Source organism: Microcaecilia unicolor, chromosome 1 (assembly GCF_901765095.1).
Source record: "Microcaecilia unicolor chromosome 1, aMicUni1.1, whole genome shotgun sequence".
In the NCBI taxonomy this organism is placed as follows: Eukaryota; Metazoa; Chordata; class Amphibia; order Gymnophiona; family Siphonopidae; genus Microcaecilia; species Microcaecilia unicolor.
In genome coordinates, this window is record NC_044031.1 from 651,508,531 (window position 1) to 651,530,895 (window position 22,365).

The 22,365-nt window shown below is 49.5% G+C and overlaps 1 protein-coding gene across 1 annotated transcript; it reads left to right on the forward strand.

Moving 5' to 3' along the window:
• The first annotated feature begins 1,077 nt into the window (after positions 1-1,077).
• LOC115460573 (solute carrier family 35 member E4-like) lies at positions 1,078-18,965 on the forward strand. Its single transcript, XM_030190342.1, has 2 exons — positions 1,078-2,129; positions 17,678-18,965. Exons 1-2 carry the CDS (start codon positions 1,541-1,543, stop codon positions 18,091-18,093), a joined length of 1,005 nt encoding a protein of 334 aa, XP_030046202.1. The 5' UTR covers positions 1,078-1,540; the 3' UTR covers positions 18,094-18,965.
• Positions 18,966-22,365: the final 3,400 nt, after the last annotated feature.

The following is a 22,365-nucleotide window of genomic DNA, read 5'->3' on the forward strand; positions in this document are numbered from 1 at the left end:
TTTTTTTTTTGCGGAAAGGTATTAATCCGCAAAAAAATCTTTTCCGGAGATGGGAAGGCAGTAGAACGAGAGGACATGAAATGAGATTGAAGGGGGGCAGACTCAAAAAAGATGTCAGGAAGTATTTTTTCACGGAGAGGGTGGTGGATGCTTGGAATGCCCTCCCGCGGGAGGTGGTGGAGATGAAAACGGTAACGGAATTCAAACATGCGTGGGATGTGCATAAAGGAATCCTGTGCAGTAGGAATGGATCCTCAGAAGCTTAGCCAAAATTGGGTGGCGGAGCAGGTGGGGGAAGAGAGGTTGGTATTTGGGAGGCGAGGATAGTGGAGGGCAGACTTATACGGTCTGTGCCAGAGCCGGAGATGGGAGGTGGGACTGGTGGTTGGGAGGCGGGAAATACTGCTGGGCAGACTTGTACGGTCTGTGCCCTGAAAAGGCAGGTACAAATCAAAGTAAGGTATACACATATGAGTTTATCTTGTTGGGCAGACTGGATGGACCATGCAGGTCTTTTTCTGCCGTCATCTACTATGTTACTATGAGGTGTATTTTCAAAGCACTTAGACTTACAAAGTTACATAGCAATCTATGGAACTTTGTAAGCTTAAGTGCTTTGAAAATGAGCACTTATGTTACTTTTTAAAGGGAACGCGAACTCAGACTTAATTTTCTAGGTCAGCAGCAACATGAAGATTAAGTTTAACAGCTGGAAGGTGGCATCCATGCAGCACATTGACATTGAGAGAGATCAGACCGTTACGTCAGGACCGATCCTGCGTAAATAAACCTGCCCTGACTTATGAAAATTTTGGTGTAAAATATAGATGAACTTAAAAAAAAAACAGAAATTTTTAATACGGTGATTTCTGCCTAGTAGAGCTGTGTCGCAGGCTGGGGTGGGGGTGTTCCGAATACGGGGGTCACAAGCTTCTCCCCTGGAGCTATATGACCAGAACGACAGGCTGTTTATTCCCTCCCCCCCCCCCCCCCCCAACCATTAGTCACCGCGCTCCGGCTGTTCTGATTGGCTCCGCCGGAGGCAGGTCACAGTGACGACAGCAGCCTGAAGGACAATGAAGAGAGGTGGAGGAGAGGGGAAGAGAGCCGTCAGGATCTGCGCCTGGTGATGCTACACTGACACTGGCAGAGGAATACAAGACATTAGTCATCATCCCGCAGAGCAGAGAGAAGGGCACCTTGTCACTTGCAGACACAGGTGCAGGACTGAGGTAGGGCTAGGGGACAGCCATGCACGGAAGAGCCAGCAGTGACGTGAGCTCAGCGCCCGATTTTCCATGATGGAGCTGGATCGTGGAGGACCCTGCACGTGATGAGAGGAGCCTGGCGAGAGGAGGGATGAGGAGCGCTGCCAATCCTCTGGGGCCCGCTTTGCAGCCCAGGTTCATTCTTTGCCCACGGACGCTGTGCAGCATGCCTTTACCCCAGCTTCGTGGGAGAGAGGGAGGGTCCACCTAAAAGTCACTGCTGCTCTACCGGGCTTCTTCTTCACCTGGAGGAAAGATGAGAAGAGTTTGCCATGGAGATGATAGAGATCACAACCCCCATTGATCCTGGCATTGGAGTTCACAGCAGCTGGAGGTGGTTACCTGTGGTGGTCTCAGCCACATCCCTGGTACTGAGTGGTGTGGGCATTGCCAGCTTAAATAAGTGGGTGTTTGTGGGCTGCGCCTTTCCCTTCCCCCTCTTCCTCTCTGCGTTACATATGTTGAGTGCCATCCTTTTCAATGCTGCACTGCTACGTCTGGGACTGGTGTGTGGCCGGCCTGGCTCGCCACCACCAGTTCGGGCACTGCCTCTGGCTGCTAAACGCCGGGTGTTTCTGCTCAGCCTGACTTTCTGTGCCAGCGTAGCCTGTGGGAACCTGGCGCTGAGGCATGCGGAAATAGCATTTGCCCAGGTTCTGTATGCTGCCAGCCCATTGGTGACCATGCTGCTATCACAGCTGCTGCAGCGCAGGGCTTATGCCGCCATGGAGTATGCTGCCATGCTGCCTGTTTGTCTTGGCGCATCTCTCAGTGTGCTTGGGGAGCTTAGATTCAACCAAATTGGCTGTATCTTCATCTGCATCACTATGGTCCTGAGAAGTGTCAAATCCATACAGCAAGGTAAGATGGAGTAGCCACGTTGGAACCGGAAGGCTACAGTGTCCCATAAACCAACAAGATAGTGACTGGGTATTCTCCAGCAAAGTTATAAGAGAAAACACAGCAAGCTATAACTTCTCAGAAATGAACCCAGTTGATGCTAGTAGGTTGGTGCTGGCCAGGAAGGAGGGCCTTAAGGACCTAGACTTACAGATGCTTTTGCAAAAGCTTGCTAATTTTAGTACCTGCTTAAATTATTAAAGTGTTGAGTGGTATGGCATAGGGTTTCCTAGAGAGGGGAGTGACAAGCTGGGTGTTGGTTTGCGTAACGGATTTTGTGTGCTTTTCCATTCAGGAACGTAGAGAACAATCACTCTGCTCCCTAATCCAGCACCTCTGTCGCTCCTGTGCCCAGGGCCATGCCTAGGGTCTCTGGTGCCCCCCCTGCAGACTATCAGTTGGCGCCCCCCCTCCCTCCATGTGGCACAAGATGCAAAGGAAATAGGAGCTGAAAGATGGAGTACATCTTTGTGGGATTGCCTATTTATTACCTTTAAAATTGACTAACACAGCAGCCACAGTATGTTACCCCCTGAAAGTGAAACTTGAAAGGGATATTGCACTTTTTGACAGCTTTAAGAAAAATACACTTATAGGCTTCTAAAATGGCAATATTAATCCCTTTGATTTTGTAAACTTTTATTGTTATAAAATGGATGCCCCCTCCACATGTAACCAGCTCATAAACATCCATTTCTCAATGTATTTCAGAACAGACTCTACATCAGCAGATCCTGTCCTAAAATACTAGTGGGACTTCAAATATCTCAACCTAGACATCTCAACTCCAGTTTACATGTCCTTTCTAAAATCCACTTTAATATACAGCAGTTACAGGTACAGTTTATTAAATTTGCTATACCGCTAGGCTTTCTACCACAGAAAGATCACAGCGGTGTACAATAATAAAAAACACAACACATAAAAGGAACTACAATGTTCACATAGAAAAGAAACAAGCAGAACAAAGCAATCATACAGATAGCAACAGTAACCAACAGTCTCACCGTTACCCAGGGCTTGACCCTCATCAACCTTCACGGAACGACACACCAAAAGCAAGAGTAAAATAATGTGCCTTCAATATCTGTTTAAATTGTTTCAGTGATTTTTCCATATTTATTTGGATTTTGCTCACACCTTTTCAATTGTAGCTCAAGGTGAGTTACATCCAGGTTCACTGGGTATTTCCCTGTCCCAGGAGGGCTGACAGTCTAGTTGGTACCTGAGGCAATGGAGGGCTAAGTGACTTGCCCAACATCACAAGGAGCAGCAGTGGGATATGAACTGGCTACCTCTGGCTGTCAAGCTTAATGCTCTAACCACTAGGCCACTCCTCCACATAAAAGGAAGTGTGTTCCAGAGGAATGGTGCCAAATAAAAACAGGCACTCTTCCTAATAGCCACAAGCCCCAGGATTCTATATATTGTGCAGAGATTTCCATGTGGCTACAACATGCAAATCAGCTCATTACCTATGTTTACATAGTTACATACTGTACACATATTTCAGAGAAGTGCTCTTTAGTTTTTTGAGATCTCAAAATGTAATTTCCAAAAGAATCCAGTTTAAGCATAAGTCTCAGCTGCTAGCTATGTATGGAAGCATGAGTGCTTCTAGAATATATATTTTAGAACCAGCTTCTGCTCTCTTTCACCATTCTGTGTGCATGCACTTTTTTTTTTACCATGTTTTTATTCAACATTTAAATCAGTAATAATTTGTACACTAAAGGAAAGTGAACTATATGGACTCCGACATGTTACTTTAATCTGCTTGCAGGGAGTACAGGAAAATGCCAGAGAAGCATTGCACATAGGGTAAAATTATGTATCATACCTGATAATTTTCTTTCCATTAATCATAGCTGATCAATCCACAGACTGGTGGGTTGTGTCCATCTACCAGCAGGTGGAGATAGAGAGCAATCCTTTTGCCTCCCTATATGTGGTCATGTGCTGCCGGAAACTCCTCATTATGTCGATATCAAAGCTCCATCCGCAGGACTCAGCACTTAGAGAATTACACCCACAAAGGGACACTCTGCCCAGCTCACCACCGCCGAAACGGGGGGGGGGGGGGGGGAATTAACCGAGCTCATCCCCACACAAGTGGGGGAGGGGAATCCGTCCAGCAGCTCATCCCCGCGGAGCGAGGGAGGGACACCACCCCGCCGATGCGGGGGGATCTGGCTTATCCTGCAACCACGGGAGGAGCTGACTGACCCTAACACCGCCGAAGCGGGAGGGGTACAAAGCTGCCCTACAGCCGCACGAAGCGGAAGGGAGCGCCGGCAGAATTTAGGTCTCAATCCAGCCCCGAAAAACGGAGGGGAGAGGAATGCAGCAGCTCACTGTAACACAAAATCGTCTCAACTCCTGAAGAATCCAATTGAAAAAACCTGAACACGAAGTCCTCCTGAACAGGAACTGAAGACTAAACTTGAACCTGAAATGCAACCGGAATAAAAACAGTACAGATATCTGGGAGGGGCTATGGATTGATCAGCTATGATTAATGGAAAGAAAATTATCAGGTATGATACATAATTTTACCTTCCATATCATCATGCTGATCAATCCATAGACTGGTGGGATGTACCGAAGCAGTACTCACCCAGGGCGGGACATAGAAATCCCTGACCGCAACACTGAAGCTCCAAACCGGGCCTCAACCCGAGCAGCCACAGCCAAGCGGTAATGCCTGGAGAAGGTATGAGCCGATGCCCAAGTTGCCGCCTTACAAATCTCTTCCAAGGAGACGGACCCGGCCTCTGCCATCGAGGCCGCCTGAGCTCTAGTGGAGTGAGCCTTCAGCCGGATAGGCGGCACCTTCCCCGCAGCCACATAAGCCGCTGCAATGGCTTCCTTGACCCATCTTGCCACTGTAGGCTTAGCAGCCTGCAGACCCTTACGAGGACCTGCAAACAGGACAAACAGATGATCCGACTAACGGAAATCATTGGTCACTTCCAAGTATCTGATGATGACTCGTCTCACATCTAGATATTTGAGAGCAGAGTACTCCTCTGGATAGTCCTCCCTACGAAAGGAGGGTAGAGAGAGCTGCTGATTCACATGGAAGCGAGAAACAATCTTGGGCAGGAAGGAAGGCACTGTGCGAATAGACACTCCTGCCTCAGTGAACTGCAGAAAGGGCTCTCGACAAGATAGCGCCTGGAGCTCAGAAACTTCTGGCTGAAGTGATAGCCACCAAAAAGACTGCTTTCAACGTCAGGTCTTTCAGAGATGCCCTCGACAAGGGTTCAAAAGGCGGCTTCTGCAAGGCTCTTAGCACCAGATTGAGATTCCACGCAGGTACCACTGAGTGCAGAGGAGGGCGCAGGTGATTAACTCCCTTGAGAAAGCGCACCACATTTGGCTGCGAAGCCAGGGAAGCACCCTTCAGGCGGCCCCTGAAGCAAGCCAGAGCCGCTACCTGGACTTTAAGGGAACTGAGCGACAGGCCTTTCTCCAGACCTTCTTGCAGGAACGCCAACACTGAAGAAATTGGAGCAGTGAAGGGAGAAAGTGAGCCTGCCTCACACCACGATGCAAAGGTACGCCAAACCCTGGCGTAAGCAGTAGAAGTAGAGCGCTTCCTCGCTCTCAGCATAGTGGCGATGACCTTGTCTGAGAAGCCCTTCTTCCTCAGACGCTGCCGCTCAATAGCCAGGCCGTAAGACCAAAGGGGGAGGGATCCTCCATCACCACGGGACCCTGATGCAACAGGCCCTGCTCCGCTGTCAGCCGCAGAGGGCCGTCCACTGAGAGCCTGATCAAGTCCGCATACCAGGGACGTCTGGGCCAGTCCGGACCCACCAGGATTACCCGGCCCGGATGCTTTGCCACCCGGTCTAGCACCCTGCCCAACATGGGCCAGGGCGGGAACACATAGAGAAGCTCCTGTGTCAGCCACTGTTGTAGAAGAGCATCTATTCCCAGAGATCGAGGGTCCCGTCCTCTGCTGAAAAAGCGCGGCACTTGGCAATTGGCCGATGACGCCATCAGAGCTAGGCTCGGCTGGCCCCAGCGCTTCGTGATGTCCAAGAACGCCTGAGCCGATAACTGCCACTCTCCGGGATCCAAGGTATGGCGACTGAGAAAGCCTTGACATTCATGACTCCGGCAATGTGGGCCGCCGACAGCTGTTCCAGTTTCGCTTCCGCCCACTGGTATAGATTCATGGCCTCCTTGGCTAGAGGGGCGCTCTTGGTACCTCCATGGCGATTGACATAGGCCACAGCCGTGGCATTGTCCGACAGGACCCGTACTGGCTTCAATGCCAGTACCGGGAGAAACTCCAAAAGCGCCAACCGAATGGCTCTGAGTTCCAGGAGGTTGATAGACCACTTTGCCTCTGCAGGAGACCAGAGCCCCTGCGCTGTCCTTCCCAAGCAGTGGGCTCCCCAGCCCATCAAAGAGGCGTCCGTCGTGACGAAAACCCACTCCGGGGTCACAAGAGGCATTCCTGCGGATGGCTTGTCTGGCCTCAGCCATCAGCTCAGCGCCTTGCGCACCGCTGGATCCAAGGGAAGGCTGGAGTCCATCGCTGCAGCAGAGAGAGCTGTATAGGTCTCATATGAGCCCTGGCCCAGGGCACTACTTCCATCGTGGCCATCATAGAGCCCAACAGCTGCACATAGTCCCAAGCCCGAAGAGGAGAGGCTACTAGGAACTGGTCCACCTGAGCCTGAAGCTTGACAATCCGATTGTCCAGCAGGAACACTCTGCCCACTTGGGTGTCGAAACGAACTCCCAGATATTCCAGGGACTGAGTCGGGCGCAGCTGGCTTTTCTCCCAGTTGATGATCCACCCCAGGGAGCTCAAAAGGGCAATCACCCGGTCTACAGCTCTTCCGCACTCTGCATAAGAGGGGGCTCGGATCAACCAGTCGTCCAGATAAGGATGGACTTGTACTCCTTCCTTTCGTAGGAAGGCCGCTATGACCACCATTACTTTGGAGAAGGTCCGCGGAGCAGTAGCCAACCCGAACGGGAGGGCTCTGAACTGGAAGTGTCGGCCCAGGACTGCAAAACGCAGAAAGCGTTGATGAGGAGGCCAGATGGGAATATGCAAGTAAGCTTCCTTGATGTCCAAGGATGCCAGGAACTCCCCTGCCTTCACTGCCGCTATAACAGAGCGGAGAGTCTCCATTCGGAAGTGCCGAACTTTCAAGGCCCGATTGACCCCTTTGAGGTCGAGGATAGGCCGTACAGAACCTCCTTTCTTTGGTACCACAAAAAGTAAATGGAGTAACATCCCTTGCCAAGCTGATCTTCTGGCACCGGAACGACCGCACCCAGGCGGATCAGATTGTCCAAAGTCTGCTGCACTGCCACAGCTTTGACCAGAGACTTGCAGGGAGAGTGCACAAACCCGTCTCTTAAGGGTCGGCAGAACTCTAGCTTGTAGCCGTCTCTGATGACTTCCAGCACCCAAGCGTCTGAAGTTACCCTGGTCCACTCGCCCAGAAACGAGGACAGGCGTCCTCCAATCTGCACTGGGCCATGGACCAGGGCCCCGTCATTGGGTACGAGACCCTGGGGGAGGACCGGAGGACGCACCTCCGGGACGGCGGTCTCTGCGAAAGGAATGCTGCTTGGGGGAGAAGTTCCTCTTGAAAGAAGAGGGGGTAGAGGAGCCCGACTTGCCCGGGCAATACCAACGGGCTTCCTGAAACCGTCCTTTGGCGGAACCAGGGCGAGCACCACTGGCCCGAGCCCTGACCTCTGGTAACCTCTTGCCCTTAGACGTGCCGAGATCGGTCACAATTTTGTCCAGCTTAACCCAAAAAAGCAGCTTGCCTTTAAAAGGCAACTTAGCCAGGCGAGACTTAGAGGCGTGGTCCACAGACCAATGCTTCAGCCAAAGCCAACGCTGCACAGAGACTGTCTGAGCCATACCTTTAGCTGAGGCTCTCAAGACATCATACAGCAAGTCTGCCAAATAAGCCAAGCCCGATTCCAGGGCCGGCCAATCAGCCCTCAAGGAAGGATCCGAGGGGGAAGCCCGCTGCACAATCGTCAGGCACGCCCTGGCCACATAGGAGCCGCAAACTGAGGCCTGCAAACTTAAAGCAGCCGCCTCGAAGGACGACCTTAAGGCTGCCTCCAATCTTCTGTCTTGGGCGTCCTTTAGGGCCGTGCCACCTTCCATCGGCAACGCCGTTTTCTTAGTCACCGCAGTGATTAAAGAATCCACGGTAGGCCAAAGAAAGGCCTCCCGTTCACCTTCAGGCAGAGGATAGAGGCGGGACATAACCCTAGCCACTTTGAGGCTCGCTTCTGGGACATCCCATTGAGCCGAAATCAAGGTGCGCATGGCCTCATGTACGTGGAAGGTTCTAGGCGGGCGCTTCGTCCCCAGCATAATGGCGGAGCCAACAGAGGCTGAGGGAGAGACGTCCTCCGGAGAGGAAATCTTCAAAATGCTCATGGCCTGCACTAACAGGTTGGGCAAATCCTCTGAGCGAAAGATCCACGCTGCAGAGGGGTCATCCGCTCCATCCGAGCGGGAATCCGTCTCCTCCAAGGAATCCCCAAAGGACCGTTGGGAGAACTCAGATACGCTGCCCTCATCTACATCAGAGGAGACCGAGTCCTCTAGGGCCTGGAAATCAACCCGAGGGCATTTGCTTCCGGAGGCCTCAACCCCTTTATCAGACAGGGGGGCAGGGGCAGCGTTTTGCATAAGAAAAGCCTGATGCAGCAGCAAAATGAACTCAGGGGAGAATCCCCCCGAACTGTGAACTTCTGCAGTTTGGGCCACGGCCCTAGCCGCATCCTCAACCGGCGCTCGCAAGAGCGGGGGAGAAACGTGCTGCGCATCCAAAATGGCGTCTGGCGCGAAACTCCGAGAAGGAGCCGCGCGGGAAGAACGGCGCTTAACTTTGGCCGCTTTCTTACCGTCGCCTGAATCAAGGGCGACCATAGTATTAACGTCTCCCAGCTCGAGGGCAGCCCAAGAAGAAGCCATCCGAGCTGAGTGGCCGGCCAACATGGAGTGGGCGAGCAGCGGGGGATGGGCGCTTATGGCGGGAAAAAACGCCGCACCGGAGGAAGAACCGGGACACTGACCGGACTCCATACTGATGCTCAACAAAGGCGATTCAGGCTTTGAAACCCCCGCATCCCCGCTAGACGCACACATGCGGTCCGGGGAGCGAATCTTCGCGCCCTCGCCCTCCGACGCCATAAGCCACGTGGAGACCGAACGGGGACCCCCCTGCCCGCTATAAAAAGATAAAATTACCTGCTTCTCGCTCCGAGCTGTAACGAACTGGTGTCCCAGAGAGCAGCTGCAATAAACGTTGAAATAAACGCCCTTAAAGGACGTCCACATTTTTTTTTTTAAATGGAGCCAGCGGGAGGGGGGAGAAAAGGAGGGACCTGGCACCACCAGGTTTGCACTTGCTCAAGAAGAGCCCTCAACCCCAGGTACTCAACAAAACCTAAAGATTAGGCTTGGAGACCTAGCCAGAGCTGCTGCTGTGTGTGACCACCACCTGCTGAGATAGAGAACATACTGAGGAGTTTCCGGCAGCACATGACCACATATAGGGAGGCAAAAGGATTGCTCTCTATCTCCACCTGCTGGTAGATGGACACAACCCACCAGTCTATGGATTGATCTGCATGATGATATGGAAGAGTCCATTATACAAAAGGATACACTGGGTCAAATACCCCAATCACCAAGTTAAAGACTACGCATGACGCCGGAGTCCGAATTTGGCCGGGGGAAGCGGGTGGCACAAAAAGCAGCTCCTTATACTAAACTAGTTCCACAAAACGTAACACTGTAGAAAGCAAAACCTCCAGTTTAACTGACTTCCTTTCCAAGTGCGATACAAAAGACTCGTGAAAGTTAACATTCTAAAATCTGCTAAGAACCATGAAACAGCAAACACCAAGCCTCTCACCACTTTGGGCAGCTCTTTATAGAAGCGTGCAACACTATCCACTGCTCCCTCCATGCTGCTTCAGCTAACAACAGTCTCCCTGTCCAGGGTTGCCAGGTGGAAAATTTTTTTCCAGCCTAAAGGAGCCCAAAATCCAGCCCAAAACCCGCCCAAACTCAAACCCCGCCCCTGACACCCCCGCCCCCGCGTCATCACCCCCGCCCCCGCCGTCATCAACCCCGCCCCCGCCGTCATCGGCCCCGCCTCCCCCGTCATCGGCCCCGCCTCCCCGTCACTAACCCCGCCTCCCCCGTCACTAACCCCGCCTCCCCCGTCACTAACCCCGCCTCCCACATCACTAACCCCGCCCAGAAACGTCATTAACCCCGCCCACCGCGGCCGAAAAAAGCCGGCGAAAAAACCGCCCCGAAGCCAAAAAGGAGCCCAAAAAACCGCAACCCGCCGCGGGCAAAAATTTCCCGCGGCGGGTCGCGGAAAACCGCCCAATTGGGCGGTAAAACCGCCCACCTGGCAACACTGTCCCTGTCTGACTGCCTCTCGCAGTCAGTCCTGCCCCTAGACAAAAGCCGCCTTCTCATTGGCAGGTGTCTGATGGCTTCTAATTCACTGCTAAAGACTCGAAGCAGATGGGAGATTCCAAGGAAGTTTGATTGAGAACAGGGGGCGGCGTGACATCAAAACTTTGAAGCCACTTAGGTTAGTCTATGTTTCCCCTTCCCGCGCAGCCGTCGTTCTGCGTACACTCAAACCAAACCTAGTTGCGGCTGCATCTACATTTTCGTTCTTTTTGTTGGTAGCAGGCGTCCTTGAAGGCAGGCGCCCCCCTGCGGTGCTTACCCCGCTTACTGAGTTGGCACGGCCCTGCCTGTGCCTCCCTTGTCTGCACTGTTTCACTCCCATGTTCTCTACAAATTAAATCCTGGATGTTCTACAAGTGATCTAGCTTATATGGCTGTCAAACCATCACTAGACAAAACAGTGCCCAGGACAAGGGTTACTTTAGGTGCCCCCATCCCTTTTGCGCTTGTATGTTTCAGGGGCGTATCTGGAATCCGGCGGTAGGGGGGGCCAGAGCCAGAGAGAGGGGGCACATTTTTGCCTCCCTCCCCACCCCGCCGCTGCCGCCGCCGCCGCCACTGCCACTGCCACTACTCTCCACCCCCCCCCCCCCCGCCGTCAACCCTCCCCCGCTGCTTACTTTTGCTGGCGGGGGGGCCCCAACCCCCGCCAGCCAAGGTCCGACCCGAAGTCTTCATATTTCGTCTTCCTCCTACTCCTCCGTGGCCATGCTGTAAGTAACGCTGCTGATTCGTTGAATCCAGTTCGGAGTCTGACATATGTGCAGGACGTCAGACTCACAGAAACAGAAGCCTGCGCGGCTGCGTTGCTGATCTGCAGGGGCAGGCTTCTACATGGAATGTTGCTTAGTGGAATAGCAACATTCCATCTAGAATCTCAAATAGTAGCAACAGAATCTCAAATAATTTATTTGGATTTTGCTCCCACCTTTTTCAGTAGTAGCTCAAGGTGAGTTACAGTCAGGTACTCTGGATATTTCTCTGTCCCAGGAGGGCTCACAATCTAAGTTCGTACCTGAGGCAATGGAGGGTTAAGTGACTCACCCAAGATCACAAAGAGCAGCAGTGGGATTTGAACTGGCCACCTCTGGATTGCAAGACCCGTGCTCTAACCACTAGGCCACTCCTCCACTTCTAAATGAGGGTGCAAGCTTTGAAGATTAACCTTGACTTGATTGGTAGCCAGTGTAGTATTTTGAGTAGTGGAGTTGCTCTTTCATATTTTGACTTCTTGAATATCAGTCTTGCTGCTGTGTTTTGGACAGTTTGCAGCAATTTTAGTGCATTTTCATTTTATTATTAACAATAATAATAATGATTTTACCCATCAAAATCCATGCTGCAGTCCCATAATGTATTGATAGGCCTTATCAGAAATCCAGAACTCACCTAAAATCTCTCTTGGAACTGGGTAACTTGGTAGCACTGCTACCTTTTTGTCTGCAGAGCAACAGGCGTGAAAATCCACACAAGCTTTTTCACTGGCTCACTTATAGGCCCTACAGCAGACAGGCTGTCTCCTTCCACCTGCACAGGCTTGCTGTTTGTAAGGAATCTGTGTGAAAGGCAGGGGTATAGCCACGGAGGAGGGGGGGGGGGGGCTCAGGGGCTTCCCCTACACACACACTTCAGGCTCTGGCCACCTCCAAAATTAAGCCCGGCTAGCAGTGGCGTAGCCAGACTGCCAATTTTGGGTGGGCCTGAACCCAAAGTGGGTGGGCACAAATTCCCCCCCCCCTCCCCCCCCCCCCCCAGCAAAATTTATTCACACTCAGATGCATTTGTCACACAGGGTAAAGTTCTGCTTTTCAGTGCGTCCAATTTCAGACAATTTATTTAATAGCCTAACACCCTTTTCAATGAGCTTTCAGAGGCCAAAACCTCCTGCCTCAGGTCAGTATAATGCTGTTACGGTATCCTCTCCTGACCTAAGGAAGGAAGTATTGGTCTCTGAAACTTTATTAACACCATATTACTTTATCCTAAATTAAAAATAAAATTATTTTCTTTACCTTTGTTGTATGGCCATTTACTTTTTCTCATTGTGTTGCTCCCAGTCTCTAGATTCTGCTTTCCTTCGTTTTTGCTTAACTCTTCTGTCAGGGTTTCCTGGCCATTTGTCATTTTTCTCTCCTTTTTCTTTGCTTTCTTCAATATTTTTCTGCCTCTCTCTGTGTCCAGATTTAATTCATTCTTACTATCCATTCTTTAATTTCCTTCATCTACTTATGGCTTTTCATCTTTTTCTCACCCTTGTTCTCCCCATGCCCCTTCCTCTTATTCTCCAATCTTTCACTACTCCCCCTTTCCATGCAGCAGCTCTCCTCTTTCTCTCCCCATCCTTCCAGTCTCTCCCCTCTGTCTCCCCATCCTTCCAATAGTCCCCCCTCTTTCTTTCTGCATCCTTCCATCGTGTCACCTCTTTCTCCCTACCCTTCCATCCAGCGTCTTCCCTCTTTCTCTCCCCATCCTTCCACCCATCTACCCTCTCTCCTGATCCTTCCATCTAATGTCTCTCTCCCTCCTTCTAACCAGTGTCTATCTCTCTACCCTTTTTCTCTTCAGTGTCCCTTCTCTCTCCACATCCTTCCAGTCTCTCCCCTTTTTCTCTGCATCCTTTCATCCATCTCCCCTCTTTCTCTGCCATCCTCCCATCTGTTTTCCCTCTTTCTCTGCCATCCTCCCATCTGTTTTCCCTCTTTCTCTTGCCATCCTCCCATCTGTTTTCCCTCTTTCTCTCCCCATCCTTCCATTTTCCCTCTTTCTCTGCCATCCTCCCATCTGTTTCCCTCTTTCTCTCCCCATCCTTCCATTTTCCCTCTTTCTCCCCATCCTGCCATCCATTTTCCCTCTCCCGATTCAGGCCCACCAGCCCCAGCTCCCATTGCCGGCCACTGCTGCTTTTCCTGATGAGCAGCAGGGCCGGCGCTACAAAAAGAAGAAGCGCTCAGCTGACTGAGCTGAGCGCCAATGCTAAGACTCGACGAGAAAAATTTTTTTTTTTTAAACGCGGCACCGCAGGCAGCCTCGAAGCATTGGCTGCTGGCTCTGCAGGCTCCGACGGGCGGAGCCTGCAGAGCCAGCAGCCAATGCTTCGAGGCTGCCTGCATTGCCACGTTTTTTTAAAAACATTTTTTCTCGTCGAGTCTTAGGGTTGGCGCTCAGCTCAGTCAGCTGAGCGCTTCTTCTTTTTGTAGCGCCGGCCCTGCTGCTCATCAGGAAAAGCAGCAGTGGCCGGCAATGGGAGCTGGGGCTGGCGCTGGGCGGGCCTGGGCTGAAATTGGGTGGGCCTGGGCCCACCCAGGCCCACCCGTAGCTACGCCCCTGCCGGCTAGCCAAAGTGATATTTTACCACAGTGTTTCCCAGGTCCAGTCCTGGAGTACTCTTTGCCAGTCAGGTTTTCGGGATATCCAAAATCAATGTGCATGAACTTGATTTACATACACTGTCTCCATTATATTTTTATTTATTTATTTGGATTTATTAACCACCTTTATGAAGATACAGTTTAACATAAAACTTATAATTTTGTTAACACCGTAACAATAGTATAATAACCAAGTATAATCGTAAATACAGTACAAGAGGTAAACTTGAAAACAGCAAATTGAAACCTAATAATAGGTCTGCAATTATATGCAAATCTCTTTCATTCTTGTTTGCTTAACTGCAGATCATTTTATTTTGTACATAATCAAGGGGGTGGAAAGAGAGTAAAACAGAGAGGTTATGGAGTAAAGGGGGAAAAAGATTCAGAAAAGAGGTAAGTTTTGAATGATTTCTTGAAGGCGGTGGTTGGTTGGTTCCTGATGTACAGAGGGAGTTCATTCCATAATTTGGGACCAAGATAACTGAAGGCAGAGTGTTGAGGCGGAGGGCGAGGGGGGGGGGGGGGTTCTTCAGCTGAATGGAAGAAACGTAGGGGGATGAGAAGCTTGTTAAGGTATGCGGGAGCTGAGGGAAAGCATGATTTGTAGACCAACAGGATGAGTTTGTATTTGACATGGGAAATAACGGAAAGCCAGCGTTCAGATTGGAGTTGGGGCTGACATGGTCAAACCTGTGTGCATTATGTAAAAGTTTGACTGCAGTTGATTGTATCAGCTTACCAAGGTAAACGCATGTGCTATTTTTACCGATCGATCTTTTAGGCAGTTTTCAAAGGGGAACAATGTGGGTATTTTTACTTTGACGCCATAAACCTCCTGTTACTGGAGGTGGCAGAGTGTGGAAAAAACATCAAATAAGCCTTTGAAAATCTTATAAACTCAGACGTACCTCTCTTTCATCCAGCGAAAAATATGCACCCGCATGTGCTTTTGGCTGCTGTGAGAGGGGCAGATTTTCACTTAATTATTCAGCTAAGCCCCTTCAAAACTTCTCATACTGTATAGGTTTATGTATTTCTTTGACAATGCTTCATTAGTTTTGCTCTTGAGCTCCGTTATGGATTGTTTGCTGTCTGATAGCATAGCCGATTGGCCTATGATGCCACTTTGAGGGCTTTGAATCCCACTTCTGATTTCTCTTATAGCTTCAAAGAAAGCTCTTGTAATTATTATGAGCTACAAAATCCTCGGGGACCATAAAACAGAGAGAGGGTGAAGTACTTTTGTGCATGAAAGAAGAATAGGATGTGGGGTTGATCATATGCGATGATCTCAAGGTGACCAAACTGGTAGAAAAGGCAACAGCGAAAGCTAGAAGGATGCTTGGGTGAATAGGGAGAGGAATGTCCAGTAGGAAAAAGAAAGTCATGATGACCCTGTGTAATAAGTCTCTGGTGAGACCTCATTTAAGGCCTCTTTTACCAAACCGTGCTATTGATTCCTGCATGGCAGTGCTGATGAGGCCTATTCAAACTGAATGGGCTTTGTCGGCGTTGCTGTGCCAGGAATCGCTAGCGCGGTTTGGTAAAAGAGGCCCTTAAGCTATGTGCCATGGGGTCATTTTTCGCCAGAGTCGCTATGCTCACATTAGCCCTCTCCTCAAGTCACTTCACTGGCTCCCTATCCGTTTCCGCATTCAATTCAAACTTCTCTTACTGACCTATAAGTGCATTCACTCTACCACTCCCCAGTACCTCTCCACTCTTCTCTCTCCCTACGCCCCCCCCCTCGGGTACTCCGTTCTGTGGATAAATCTCTCTTGTCTGTCCCCTTCTCCTCTACTGCTAATTCCAGACTCCGTTCCTTTTATCTCGCTGCACCTCACGCCTGGAATAGACTTCCCGAGCCTGTACGTCTAGCCCCGTCTTTGGCCGTTTTCAAATCCAGGCTAAAAGCCCACCTCTTTAACGCTGCTTTTGACTCCTAACCACTACTCACTTGCCCTGTACCCTTTTATCCCCACCTCTTTAATTCCCTTACCTCTTAGTTGTTCTGTCTGTTTGCCTGTCCTATTTAGATTGTGAGCTCTTTGAGCAGGGACTGTCTTTTCTTGTAAGGTGTACAGCGCTATAGAAATGCTAAGTAGTAGTAGTAGTAGTAGTACAGCGCTGCGTATGCTGCTGCATGCTGTAGAAGTGATAAATAGTAGTAGCAGTAGTTAAGCTACTGTGTACAGTTCTGGAAGCTGCACCTTCAAAAAGATATAAATCTGTTCAGGGAGTGTCTACTAAAATGGTCAGTGGTCTTTATCATAAAGCGTATAGGGACTGATTTAAAGATCTCAATAGGTATTCTATGGAAGAAAGGCCGGAGAGGGGAGATAAAATAGAGATATTTAAATGTCTCCATGGCATTGAAGTACAGAAGGTGAGTCTCTTTCAGTTGGGAGAGAAAGAGATTGTAGAGCTGAGCAATTGGTGGAAAGGGCAAACTGGATATGCCATGTGGTCTCTATCTACCATCATTTTACTATAGTTTAATTGGTTTTATTTTATTATCAGTTTTTAATTGATTCCTTTATGTACACTGCTTTGATGATGGTTATTAAAGGTGTTTAATCATAATTTACTTTTCTTGGAAGTGACAAGACTGCCTGTCATAAAACTTACCTACACACAGCTCTGCCAGTGCACCTTAGTCCTGCTTTGCACAAGTCCCTGCTAGTCCATTTCTGAACCCCACACACAGTTCTGCCAGTGCACCCCATTCCTGCCCTGCAGAACTTCCTGGCATTCTAGTTCTGAACCTGACACACAGCTCTGCCAGTGCATCCCAGTCCTGCCCTGCAAAACTTCCTGGTATTCTAGTTCTGAACCCCACACACAGCTCTGCCAGTGCACCTCATTCCTGCCCTGCAGAACTTCCTGGCATTCTAGTTCTGAACCTGACACACAGCTCTGCCAGTGCATCCCAGTCCTGCCCTGCAAAACTTCCTGGTATTCTAGTTCTGAACCCCACACACAGCTCTGCCAGTGCACCTCATTCCTGCCCTACAGCATTGCCTGGTAATTTAGTTCTCAGCCCCACACACAGTTCTGCCAGTGCACCTCATTCCTGCCCTGCAGCACTTCCTAGTATTCTAGTTCTGAACCTGACACACAGCTCTGCCAGTGCATCCCAGTCCTGTCCTGCAAAACTTCCTGGCATTCTAGTTCTGAACCTGACACACAGCTCTGCCAGTGCATCCCAGTCCTGCCCTGCAAAACTTCCTGGTATTCTAGTTCTGAACCCCACACACAGTTCTGCCAGTGCACCCCATTCCTGCCCTGCAGAACTTCCTGGCATTCTAGTTCTGAACCTGACACACAGCTCTGCCAGTGCATCCCAGTCCTGCCCTGCAAAACTTCCTGGTATTCTAGTTCTGAACCCCACACACAGCTCTGCCAGTGCACCTCATTCCTGCCCTACAGCACTGCCTGGTATTTTAGTTCTCAGCCCCCCACACAGTTCTGCCAGTGCACCTCATTCCTGCCCTGCAGCACTTCCTAGTATTCTAGTTGTCAACCCTACACTCATCTCTGTCAGTGCACCAAGGCTGGCTGATTGTCTGTCCTTAGAGGTGGAATGGTGGTACGGTGATAGCATTAACCCTTTCTCTCACCTTCTCTTTTCTTAGGCGTGTTGCTGCAGGAGGAAAATATTGACACCATCCTGCTGCTGTTCATCATGTCCCTCCCCAGCTTTCTTCTGCTTCTCTCCTGCACTCTCCTGTTTGAGAGTAGGGCACTCTGGGAACTGCTCACACAGGGCACCATTCAGCTTTGGATGTCACTGCTGCTCAGCTGCAGCAGCTCTGTCTTGTACAACCTGTCTGGCTTCTATGTGGTAAAGCATACCTCCGCCGTCACCCTGCACCTGCTGGGGAACCTGGTGGTGCTGGGAAATGTGCTCACCTCTCAGGCAGTCTTTGGGGGTCCTATCAGCAAGCTGGGAGTGGCAGGAACCATCCTGACCCTCGGTGGGGTCCTGGTGTATCAGAACTCAGATACCATGACACGCCTGGTGACCATGTGGAAAGCAAGATGGGGGTGATGACAGCACAAGTTAAAGGAGAGGGAAAAAAGCTATAAGATGCTCAAGGATACTGGGTATGTTAGGATGGCATAGTCAATCACTGTTACTGCCCTCTGACTGTGGGTATATCCATACAGAAGACACTGTCAGATAAAAGTGCCCAGCACTATTAGCTATTCAACCAGATTTACTCCCAAAAAGTACTTTTTAAATTATAAGCACACATTTTATATCAAGGGCAATGGAACTTCTTTTAGTTGGAAGTGCCAAACAAACCAATCTCCAGCCTCTCCCCTAAGTACTCTAGTTGCCAATGCTGTATTCAGCAAAATATTGGTTGAGTCATAACTCTAGTGGTCCACCTCCTTCCTCTGCCTGTGTTCTACAGTATATGGCAGCTGCTGTCATTGAGATTTTCCATTTTACATAAATTGCTCATTTATTCTGGAGTTCGCATTTCCTCCAAATTTAGTATCCTGCCAGAATAGCTAAATTTCTCCTGTTTTCCAAAGCTGGTTTTGAAGTTAGATGTTCCACATATCCTTTGGCTGCTCCTAGCAGTTAGAATTAAAAACTCTAGTGGTTAAATAATCTGTAGAAATCTTCCCTGCCTCACGTGACAGTCTCCTGGAAAACTGCATAGAGTTTCCTTTTCCCTCCAAGCTTCTCCTGTGTTAAAGAAATTCAGAATGAATGAACCACCCTGATTTTTTAGTCAGAGACTGTACTGCTGATGAGACCATGTACACTTTGTGAAATTCTGAGGTGTGTAACCTTTCTATGGACATAGGATGCGCTGAGATCTAGAAGTCACATTTCTCCTGGCCCAAAAACATTTTGATATAACATAAGCAGTAGCACAATACTTCATCTGAAAATAAAATCCATTTTTCTAACCTTTGTGTCTCTGCCTCCAGATTTAACTTTTCCTTGTTTTCTGCTGTCCTTTTTATGACTTTCCTCCTGCAGCTTTTTATTCTTTCCAACCCAGCAGAAGTTGGAAAGAATTATACAAATGGGGTTGAGAATGTGTGTTTCCGTCTGCCTATCTGGCGGCAAAATAACTCTCTTAAGGGGTCCTTTTACTAAGCTGCGGTAAGTGCTAGTGAACACTTACTGTGATATGCACTGAGATGTCCTGCATTAAGTACATACTACTACTACTACTTATCATTTCTATAGCGCTACTAGATGTACACAGCGCTGTACACTTGAACATTGTGCACTACTCGCGCACTAAAAAATATTTACATTTTTTTTGCAGAGGGGGTGTGTCTGATCATTTAGTGTGGGCTAATCATTTAGCGCATCTACATTATGGTGTGCTGATTAGTCAAGCAAAAGGAGGAGTAGGGTGGGCTGGCTGTTCCCCAAAAAAACCAAGGGGAACGTATATGCAGTTTTAAGTCTTTATTAAGAAGTCATCAGGCGGCTCAACACAACTGCTGTGTTTCAACGCCTAAGCGCCTGCCTCAGGAGTCTTGTAATTCCTCTAAATTATCGTGCAAAGGTAAAGCTTTTAAACAAAAGACAAAGCTCGAGAGATAAATGTCATAATCCAAAAGTCGATAGCGATACTTCCAAGGGCTGCTGCAGCAGTCTGAACGGAGTATTAAGAAGTCTGTCCTTCCTAATACTCCGTTCAGACTGCTGCAGCAGCCCTTGGAAGTATCACTATCGACTTCTGGATTATGACATTTGTCTCTCGAGCTTTGTCTTTTGTATAAAAGCTTTACCTTTGCACGATAATTTAGAGGAATCACAAGACTCCTGAGGCAGGCGCTTAGGCGTTGAAACACAGCAGTTGTGTTGAGCCGCTTGATGACTTCTTAATAAAGACTTAAAACTGCATATATGTTCCCCTTGGTTTTTGGGGGGGAAGAGCCAGCCCACCCTACTCCTCCTTTTGCTTGACTATTTCTCAAGTAGGGATTGAGTGTTCCTCCAGTTTTGTGGTCCTTTCTCATGCTAATTAGTGCAGAATTAGAGTTTGAGCAGTTACTGCCTACAAAATGGGTGTCAGTAAGTACTCATGCGCTAATTTATATTAATGGCCACACACTAATGGCAAGATTAGCATACAACCATTAATTCCAAAAAGAGAAAAGAAGCCATTTTACTGCTGCAGTAAAGTTTTTAAAAAGGAAAAGGGAACTTGATATACCACTTTTCTGAGGTTTTTGCAACTGCATTCAAAGTGGTTTACATATATTCAGGTACTTATTTTGTACCAGGGGCAATGGAGAGTTAAGTGACTTGCCCAGAGTCACAAGGAGCTACAGTGGGAATTGAACTCAGTTCCCCAGGATCAATGTCCACTGCACTAACCACTAGGCTACTCCTCCACTTAGCTTGTGGGAAAGACTCGTGTAAGGGCATGCTACAGCTACTTTTTACCATCGCTTAGTAAAATGACCCTATTAATATTTAACAGAAGGGGATGAAACTTAGTGTGCGGGAAAACTGGTTAAAAAAAACACCAATATAGAGGAGAGAAGTCTCCGCAGACCATACAGGGAAATCCAAAAGAGTGAAGGTGGCCAAAAATGGAGGCTTAACCACAGGTCCAAACAGAAGTCCTTTATTAACTGACCCAACACAGCTGTGTTTTGGCACAATGCTTGCATCAGGGATCCTAATTAGAAATAAACACACACACACATATATATATCTACTATAATAAAACTCACCCTCAACGTTCTGAGGACACTGACGTCACTGAAGCCAAGCCCTGACTTCCTTCAAAAAGGTTCGAAGGTTCGTGGTGGTGAAGCCACCAAAATCGCTCCGGGCACCGCCCTCGAGGGCGGAGCAATGGCAGAACAACGAAGGGGTTGGCCAGGGAGGGGGTGTGTTGGTGACGAAAACCTTTTCTAGCGCCCGTTTCATTTGCTCTGAAACAGGCCTCTTTTACTAGTATATATATAAAACTCACCCTCAGCATTCTATTGTCTGATGTCACTGAAGCCAAGGTTCGTAAGTTCGAAGCTCTGAAGCCATGCAAAACACAGTCTCGGGGCCCCGCCCTCGCGTCAAACGTTATGACATTGAGGGCGGAGCAATTCACTCACATCGACGGCAGCCAGGGCGGCGCAATGGCGTCACTGACGACGAAGGTGCGTTGGGTGGAGGGGCCAGAGGAAAGCCTTACTAGCGCCCATTTCATTGGCTCCAGAAACGGGCCTTTTTTTACTATATATATATACTAGTAAAAAAGGCCCGTTTCTGACACAAATGAAACGGGCGCTAGCAAGGTTTTCCTCGGAGTGTGTATGTTTGGGAGAGTGTATGTGAGAGTGACTGTTTGAGAGTCGGAGTGAAAGTGTGATTGTGTGAGAGAGAGCGTGAGTCTGGGTGTGAGTGTGTTTGTGAGAGAGTGTGTGTGTGAGAATGAGAGTGTGTGCAAGTGTGTATGTGAGACTGAGTGAGAGTGTGTGTGTGTGGGCGAGAGAGAGAGTGTGTGTGAGACACAGATTCTCTGTTTCAGTGAGTGTATGAGACCAAGCGAGTGTGTGAGTGACTGTGTGGCACATAGAGAGTGAATGTGATACAGTGTGAGACAGAGTGTGTGAGAGTGAGAAAGACATTGTATATGAGAGAGAGAGTGTGAGCCGTGCCCTCCCAATCCATGGCCATCTGTCCCCTGCCCCCTCCATTCATCCTTTTCCAGCAATTCCCCTCTGTCCGTGAGCCCTGCCCTCCCAATCCATGGCCATCCATGTTTGTCTGTCACCTGCCCCCTCCATTCATCCCTATCCAGCATTTCCCCTCTCTGCTTGAGGCCTGCCCTGCAATCCATATCCATCCATGCCCATCTGTCCCCTCCATTCATCCCTATGCAGCAATTCCCCTCTCCCTGAGTCCTGCCCTTCCAATCCATGCCCATCCATGCTCCTCTGTCACCTGGCCCCTCCATTTTTCCCTATCCAGCATTTCCCCTCTCTGCCTGAGGCCTGTCCTGCAATCCATATCCATCCATTGCCCATCTGTCCCCTCCATTCATCCCTATCCAGCAATTCCCCTCTCCCTGAGTCCTGCCCTTCCAATCCATGGCCATCCATGCTCCTCTGTCAACTGGCCCCTCCATTTTTCCCTATCCAGCATTTCCCCTCTCTGCCTGAGGCCTGCTCTGCAATCCATATCCATCCATGCCCATCTGTCCCCTCCATTCATCCCTATCCAGCAATTCCCCTCTCCCTGAGTCCTGCCCTTCCAATCCATGCCCATCCATGCTCCTCTGTCCCCTGCCGCCTCCATTCATCCTTTTCCAGCAAGTCCCCTCTCGCCCTT